At 39.7% G+C, this 8,651-nt stretch overlaps 1 protein-coding gene across 1 annotated transcript; it reads right to left on the minus strand.

The window, feature by feature from the left end:
• On the minus strand, positions 1-3,852 carry LOC149388423 (putative ubiquitin-like-specific protease 2B). Its single transcript, XM_089621709.1, has 11 exons — positions 3,797-3,852; positions 3,528-3,677; positions 3,356-3,442; positions 2,932-3,269; positions 2,408-2,608; positions 2,280-2,335; positions 2,104-2,197; positions 1,861-1,951; positions 1,487-1,606; positions 809-1,209; positions 1-261 (listed from the first exon to the last, which is right to left on the minus strand). The coding sequence occupies exons 2-10, from the start codon at positions 3,657-3,659 to the stop codon at positions 997-999; spliced, it is 1,332 nt and encodes a 443-aa protein (XP_089477835.1). The 5' UTR covers positions 3,660-3,677; positions 3,797-3,852; the 3' UTR covers positions 1-261; positions 809-996.
• Between the last annotated feature and the right edge of the window lie 4,799 nt (positions 3,853-8,651).

The raw sequence follows: 8,651 nt of genomic DNA on the forward strand, positions 1-8,651 counted from the left end.
TGTCACCTCTGTACATCAGACAGCAAGCCATGTACATCAGCGTTCACATCCTTGGGGACCATGTCGCACTTTGCCATCATGGTAGGCCTGTTGATTCTATACCTTTCGTAAAATAGTGAAACCTTGACCTGTGTGAGTAATAGACATGGCTGAGTTGGTTGGCGGAGCGTTGCTTTCTTCTTTTCTTCAAGTCTTGTTTGAGAGGTTGGCTCCAAAAGACATCCCCAAGCTGTTCTATTACTCACACAGGTCAAGGTTTCACTATTTTACGAAAGGTATAGAATCAAAGTAAGACAATACTTCCGTAAAAAAAAAAGGTAAGATCGTAATTATAGACTGATTAATTTTAGTCCAAAGTTGTCTTTAATTAGCAAACTACCATAACAATAAAAATAAAATAAATAAATAAAAAAATTATAGAACTATATAAAATATAAAGAACAAAAAGAAACAGATCGACGTTGATAATAGATCAAGGTTTCTATATACAAAGTTGTCTTTAATTAGCAAACTACCAACCAACTCAGCCATGTCTAACTGATAATAGATCAAGGTTTCTCTATTGTCAAAGTAAGACAGTATTTATAGAGTAACTAGTTCCAGAGTTGCCTTTTTAACAAACTAGCATAGCAATAAATATAGAATCAACAAGACAGTATTCTATTTAAAAAAAAAAAAAAAGTAAGACAGTATTCATTGAGTAAGTTTTTATTTATTACGAAGCTGCCTTCTTTAACAAATTAACGTAGCAATAAAAAAAATTATGTAACTACATTCAATATTTACCAAAAAAAAAAAAAAAACTCACCAGAGAGACGAAGTTGCTACGCAGAAGACGAATAGTTGAAAATCTCCACAAAACTATGGCAATTGAAATTTGAATGAGTGTTGGTAATTCGCGCCAGTATATGAGCTCGAAGAAGGTCCTAGTTCAGATAAATTCGATGAAACCAAGCCCGATTTTCCAAAGCACAAATCACCTCTGGGCTCAGACAACTATTCTCTGACTTCATGACTGTTTATCCGTTCAAGAACTACTACTTCAGTTTCTTGATCACATGTCTCGCTGGGTGCCGGAGAAGGATCTCGATCAATGCTATCAGCTTTTGGCATATTTCGAGAGCGATTTTCAACGATCTTGTATATTAACTTCTTGATTTTTTGTCTTTTGAGAGAAGCCTCCTTAGGCAGGAACCAGTTTCTGCTTAACTGGAAATACGTGAACTGGTAAGTTATTCTACGAATGTCATTCGCATAGAGAGTATGTTATAATTGAAAAGCAGTAATGTAAAAACCAAAAAAAAAAAAAATTAATATTATTCAGTTATAGTGTGAATGGTAAAAGTTTATAAACAACGTTCTACAAAGTATGATTAAAAGAGAAGTACTGCAGGGTACTGATTCCCACTCTTAAAATCCTAACCGGGGAACTACTGAAAAATAAATAACTATATGAAAATGTAAATTGGAATATATGAAAACTTACAAAATTGGATGACTTTGTGACATTGAAGGGGCAGAAGTTAAGAGGGGCTTCTTCCAGAAAGCGCTCCACATAATGGAGCAAGAATACACCACAGTCAAAGAAATTCTCCTGCTGTGGTAACTAATGAAGATGAAAAACAATGAAACTGTAAATAAGAAATGCCTTCTTCATAAACAGTGAGTAATGATGGTTGGAAAAGATGATAACTTCTAAACACTCCTCTTGGTAATTAGTTAAAAACATTCTGAAAACACTATGAGATGCTTTGAGAATGTCGTAGAATATTAAAAAAGGCAATGACTTGGAAAAGTTATTAAACATTATTTTGGTGTGATTAAGCCAATCTCCTTGGTGGTACTTAGAGGTATATATACCTCGAGCGAGATAAATTTCATGAGAAGGAACTTTAATGAAGCATCATTTGCAGCATCATTATGCCTTTCTTTCCATTCTTCACATAGATAACTACATTACAGACACAATGAGAAAAATTGGTCACAATTAGCATCTAATGCTATAATAACAGCTTCTAACTTGAGAACTAAATAGTTAGTTTAAGCAAAAATATAAAACATAGTATCCTTTAGCTTAGTTATCAGGCAAATGTCAAAAGCTACCTCTGGATGAGATTCTTAAGGCCATTGTGACTTCCTCGGATAGAATCCATGTGCAATATGCACGGTACCTTGGATACACTTTCAGATTCTTCATCTATGATAATGAAACATAAAATGACCGAGAGATAACTATTATTCAAGAAAAAAGATAACAGTGTATCACTATTTATTCTTACCTACTGAATTTGGCACTTCACCGGGATGGCAAATGACAAGCAAACTCCAGTGAAAACTGTAACCATGTTGCATCGGTTAATCGCATAGTAAAAAAATTCAGGCAATACAACACTGAAACCAGTCTTACCTGTAATTTACTGGAATGAATATGTAATCCTTTCTGAAAAGGTCTACTTTTCTTGTCCACTTACGAACACGCTGATATGCTTCATTGCCTTCATAAGCTTCAGATCGATCTTGGTCTAAATCCGCAAGCTTCCGAAAGAAAAAACTATTGAAGAAATGAAACTTGTGCTTTTCGTCTGACTGAAAGTTTCTGGCCAAAAATCTACAAGAAGAGCTCGTAATCAGGCTTCCTAGGAAATTTCCCAAAAATTTATAATTTCTTCCAACCATTCCAGATTAGGTATAATTTTATAAGTTCAGCTTATTACAGAAATGCCAATAATTTGATAAATTTTATAAGTATCCATGAGTTCAGCTTATTTAGTCTATGCCCATAATTTCAAGTCCCACACGTTTATAATATTATTAAAGAAATGCTCTAAGCTACAAAATTAGCAACTCTAGTTTCCTTCTGTGAATTAATAACTAGAACTGGATACTTGAAATAACTAAGAGCAGTCATATTATAAACAAATTTAAACTTACTTGATATAAAAATCAATTATGGTATCGTTGATAAATCTTTCAGGTTCCAGGAGTTCCATGTCTTCTTTGTGGATGATAACAGCATCAGGATCTCCTTCTGGATAGATAACGTCTTGAAAGGGCTTATCTTTTGCGACTTCTTTTTTATCTTCTTCTGTTTTCTTCTTTTCTTCTTCTGTTTTCTTCTGCCCACTTACAGAAACAAAATTCATGCCGACATCTTCTCGAAGACCTGTTTGAAATTCAAAATCATTGAATGTGGACAGTACGAACTCTCGAAGGGAAACAAAGTCATTTCGGATTTTGATATTGCAAGTTTCGACTGCCTTCACCCGATCCTGAAAGTATTTACGTGCAAATAAAATTAACTCATAACTCCTGAGATAGTTGTTACGAAATACAGTATTTTTGTGTGATGATTCACCTTTATTTTTTGCAATTCCGATGTCTTGATGTTCTTGACTACTCTCGACGGCTTTGCGACTTCAGATCCGATTGGATTGAAAACCAACTGCAGATTTACAACTGCATCAACCTCATTTTCTTATATGTCCAGAACATCATCAAAATTTAATATAAGCGAAAGTTGAAGTTACGTTGGTGCTGTTGAAGGGTATTTTGTTGACTGTGACCACAGAGATTTTAGAATTAGCTTCCCACCGAAGCATCAACGGGGTTGCTGTGTTTGAAATTTTTGTGCATAATTTCAACTCGCTGAATATGGGCATACACTCATATGCCCAAATCTGAAGCGCCACAATGAAGGCACCAATGTTAATCTTCGTGGGTTTCATCCTATTGTAAGACTTCCGCTTCATCACATAGCAATGGATCCGTTCCTTTAGGAAATCCCAAACAACATTACCCCACGGATGGTTGTTAAACTCGTCGGGGTTATCGACCATTTTAATGAACGCCATGTTCGTGATTGATTTTTTTGGGCTATCAGCGAGAAGGACGTCGTACAAGAAATGGAGGAGTAAACACTTCACCCTCTTCTCCACTGGCCACTTCTTTCTTTTCAAGACCAAAGAGGTTATATGTCCCCTGTTTTTCTCTTTCACAGGCAGGATATATTTCTTGTAAAGCCCATCCTTCTCTTCAGGGCCGTCATAGTTGAACTCTTTGTAGTTTTCTGCAATGCGCAAACCCACGATGTCAGCCAAGTGTTGTCTTGTAAAGGGTCGTGGTTGGCCTCCAAGCTCAAAAAAAAGTATGTCGGAAGAGTCTTTGCCATAGCGACCACACCTAACCATGATACTATGGATGATATTCGAGGACCGGGTGACTTTCGGCATTCGTAGAAAATGTCCGAAGCATGTAGCTTCGAAAAGCTTTTTTTCTTCGGGGGTCATATCCGTTGATTTCTCGAACTTGTCGAGATTCCCAAAGAAGCTGAACAAATCACTGATCATCTCATCTGATAGATCTCGAGACCAAGCCTACATAAAAATAAAACCAGCAATTCAAATATTCAAAACTGTCATTAACTGTAAACATGTCAATAATATTTGAAGATTTTATAAAATGGATCTCATGAAATGCCAAACAGGTCAATATACTTTTATTAAAAAGAATCTATCGTCATGTTTCTCTAAACAACATTCACAAAACAACCAGAGACTACCTTTCTAAAACAGTTCATACAAAACATAATTCAGCACGTTTCAACCAGAATACCACAAATAATCTATCAAGCAAAAAGCGACGCAAATTACATGATTATCGGAGCTTGACGATGGTTCTTCTTCACGTTTAGCTCGTTTTCTTTCCCTCTTTGGAGCCGACGACTTCGTCTTCTCCATTATCGGCTTTTCCTGGAGTTAGGATTTCTTGACCACCGGCGGTGTTCTCTTGTTTTTCCTAATCGGCATTTTCGTACCCAGGATTTCACAAAAAGGGGACCGGAAATTATTATTAACCAACACAAGTACATCGACAGTCAATCCTCTGTCCACGTTTTTTTTTTTTTTTTTGGGGTGATTTGGGCGAATTGCGCGGGAGATATGTCCATTGAGAGAGAGAGAGAGAGGTACGCTGAAGGCTGAGTTTGGGCTAAATTTATTTTAGAATTTGGGCTTGGAGGAGAAAATAACAAAACCTATTTTCCAATTTAAAATCATTTGTTAATTGTGATTTTTCTTATTTTAGGACTAAAAAAATGATTTTTTCCTACTTTGTGTTTTTTTTTTTTAAGTCTAAAATAGGACCTCGTCAGCAGAGATAAATTTATTTTTTCATCTTTTTACCCTCACTTTCAGCAGAGATAAAATAAATCGCTCTATTCCGGAAGTCTTGTTTTGGTCAATTCCTGCACTTGTCTGTAATCACCAAGTCTTCCATGATTGCAAGTCATTTGGTCTTAAGATCAAGGTATTTTGAAAGTGCTAATATGTCAAATGACTCACTGGTAATTGAGATCGGAGGACGACCAAGGAGGCACTCGGACATGACGGCGTATTCATGTCAATAAATTGACAAAGATGTCAATATATTGACAAATATGTAACAAAATGGAGCAACCTATATTTCACATTCAAACTGGTGACACTCACTTAAAGCCCTTGGTCTGCATTGTTTGAAGGTACACGGATAAACATCTTCACGATTTCGTGGGCTGCAATTTTTTAAGGTAGTTTCGAGAAATCAACATCCACAAGAACTCCAACAGCTCTGAGATTTATTTTATTGACATCCTTTTAAATATATTGACATGTTAATGCCACCAGTTTGAATGTGAAATATGGTTTGCTCCATTTTATTGACATATTTGTCAATATATTGACATGAATGTCAATATATTGACATGAATGTCAATATATTGACTTGAATGTCACTATATTGACATGAATGTCAATAAATTCTCAAATCTCGTCAAGTATTGGGCTCGATCTCGTAATATGAATGTCAATCCACCCATATTGACCACCCATATTTGGCCGAGTAAAGATGACCGGGTGATCTTGGCCGAGTGAAGATGGCCGGATGGTCTTCTTTTTTGGCCGGTCGGGTGGTCATTTTATTTGGCCGACCAGGTGGTCATTTTTGTGGTTTTGTCTTGAAGATTTGTCAAGAAGTCTAGCTTGAAAACATTCTTTGAGAGTCTTTTGAAAGACATTTCATGAGAGTTGACTCGGAGCTTGGCGCGTGAATTTGCTTGTAGGCTTGGGCCTTGTGTATGGGCTTGATGTTTCGTTTTTTTGCTCTCGGTGTGTTATTTACACCATGTGAAAATAACGACATAACAACAACCTAGCATAGCAATGAATACTAAATTATAGAACTATAAAAAAAAATATATAAAAACAAAAACTTACGGGAAGACAATGGGTTCTGTATAGAATAGATAGATATATATACACAGTGGTTGAAAATATTGGCAAGTCAAAGTCAAAGTGAGTATTAAACAATGCGAGGACGTTAATACGAATACTTAAAAAACATAAAATAAATGTTAGAAATAATACGGAAATAATATTTATTTTACGGAAAATAAGACAAGTTTAGTAGAAGAAATAAATAAATAAAATACTACGAATGCTAGAAATTAAAATAAATATGAACAACAACAAAAATACGTACGTAAAGAAAGGTAAAAACAAACAAAAAATGTCGAACACAATGCAATGGTCACAACCTCCCTCACTCTCTCAAACTGCTCTCTAAAACCATATCTCTCTCTACATTCTCTGTAATCCAAACACCACCGAACACAATGTCTCGTCGCGGCGGCGGTCGAGGATTCGTCCCTCGCCAGGACGAAGGAGGACGACAACAGAGAGAACGAGAATGTTACGATTCTCGATCGCCGCACTTTCTCGGTGAAGGATTTCCTTCTAGGTTTCGCATTTCTTGACACACTCTATCTCTCTCTAAAAACTTACTCTCACCTCCGACTCTCTCTTTGTCTAAAAATACGTACGAAAGAAAAGGTGTTGAGCAATTTGGAATGCAAGTCCATAATGCAATTGTCACAACCTCCCTCACTCTCTCAAACTGCTCTCTAAAACCATCTCTCTCTCCATTCTCTGTAATCCAAACACCACCGAACACAAACACAAAATCGCGGTGACTATCCGACGGCCCCTCGCGGCGGCTCCACCGGCGAGGCCGACGTCTGAGCCAGAGCGGCTCTCGCTGCTGGTGGCGCAGCTGCCGCTTCAGATCTTGCGGCCGGTGCCGGAGCAGGAGAGGCTCGAGCGGCCGGAGCAGGCGCGGGACTTGATCCCTGAGCCGGAGCGCCGCGACCGCGACTGCGACCACGCACGGCGCCGGAGCCGCGGCGAGGGGCCGTCGGAGCCGGCTGGTCCTGGCGAGGGACGAATCCTCGACCGCCGCCACGACGAGACATTGTGTTCGGTGGTGGTGATGAGATCGACACCGCTTCCGTTGTCGACTAGGATTCGAGAGACTTCGCATCCGGAGATATCTAAGGTTATCACGAGGCCATCGTCTGGTCAATCCAGTTCGTCTGTATCTCTCTTACTGAATGAGATGATGTCTTCTGGGTAGTTTGTCTGGGTCGCTCGTTTAGCCGAGTCGTTTCCTCTGGTGTGTCTTGATCGAGTTCACCGATTCTTGATGGAGCCTTGATCTGCCCATGATTACCTCGACTTGGGTGGATGAGGGGTATGACCGCGCCCTTTGTGAACTGCCTCCGTAACCGCGTTGCGAGATCAGGTCATGACGTAATTCAGGGCGAACGTGTTCGCTACGTGAGGCACGGAGCCTGAGGGTGTGTTGGATAAAGAAAACAAAGTGGATATTTCTGGGAGACGTACCAGATTCAGTTGAAGTATGCTAGTTGGCTGCCCTCCAAGCTGGAAGCTCAACAAAGCCAGCCTCTATTCCGATAGAGATCTGTACAATTGCTAAGGGGCAGCGTTACACAAAAAGATTGAACGAGATGCAAGTTCGTAATATGCTCAAAGCAACTTGCCAACGCCCCCATGAGAGGGAAAATAGCATAACCAACATAGCCAATGCTAGTCGCAAGATCGAAAGAAAAGGTGTTGAGAAATATGGAATGCAAGTCCATAATGCAATGGCCACAACCTCCCTCACTCTCTCAAATTGCTCTCTAAAACCATCTCTCTCTCTACATTCTCTGTAATCCAAACACCACCGAACACAATGTCTCGTCGCGGCGGCGGTCGAGGATTCGTCCCTCGCCAGGACGAAGGAGGACGACAACAGAGAGAACGAGAATGTTACGATTCTCGATCGCCGCGCTTTCTCGGTGAAGGATTTCCTTCTAGGTTTCGCATTTCTTGACACACTCTATCTCTCTCTAAAAACTTACTCTCACCTCCGACTCTCTCTTTGTCTTATTTTTATTTTTATTTTTGGCGCTATAAACACAAAATCGCGGTGACTATCCGACGGCCCCTCGCGGCAGCTCTACCGGCGAGGCCGACGTCTGAGCCTGAGCGGCTCTCGCTGCTGGTGGTGCAGTTGTCGCATCAGATCTTGCGGCCGGTGCCGGAGCAGGAGAGGCTCGAGCGGCCGGAGCAGGCGCGGGACTTGATCCCTGAGCCGGAGCGCCGCGACCGCGACCGCAACCACGCATGGCGCCGGAGCCGCCGCGAGGGGCCATCGGAGCCGGCTGGTCCTGGCGAGGGACGATAAGTGAAATTTGTGTTGAATCAATAATTGAGAAAATTCTTTCGTAGTGTTGAAAGATTGAAATTTTTCAATAATGATTTATGGACCAACGAAAG

The sequence above is a fragment of the Urtica dioica genome, chromosome 8 (genome assembly GCF_054948205.1).
Source record: "Urtica dioica subsp. dioica isolate 48M chromosome 8, U.dioica_male_clone48M_v1_H2, whole genome shotgun sequence".
Taxonomy (NCBI): domain Eukaryota; kingdom Viridiplantae; phylum Streptophyta; class Magnoliopsida; order Rosales; family Urticaceae; genus Urtica; species Urtica dioica.

Excerpts from the sequence above, each read along its gene's own strand:
- LOC149388423 (XM_089621709.1), bottom strand. The coding sequence starts at position 3,659 with ATGCCCATATTCAGCGAGTTGAAATTATGCACAAAAATTTCAAACACA. Across the intron at positions 2,609-2,931 it reads ATAATTGATTTTTATATCAA|ATTTTTGGCCAGAAACTTTC; the intron begins GTAAGTTTAAAT and ends CTCTTCTTGTAG. Across the intron at positions 2,336-2,407 it reads TTCATTCCAGTAAATTACAG|TTTTCACTGGAGTTTGCTTG; the intron begins GTAAGACTGGTT and ends ACATGGTTACAG.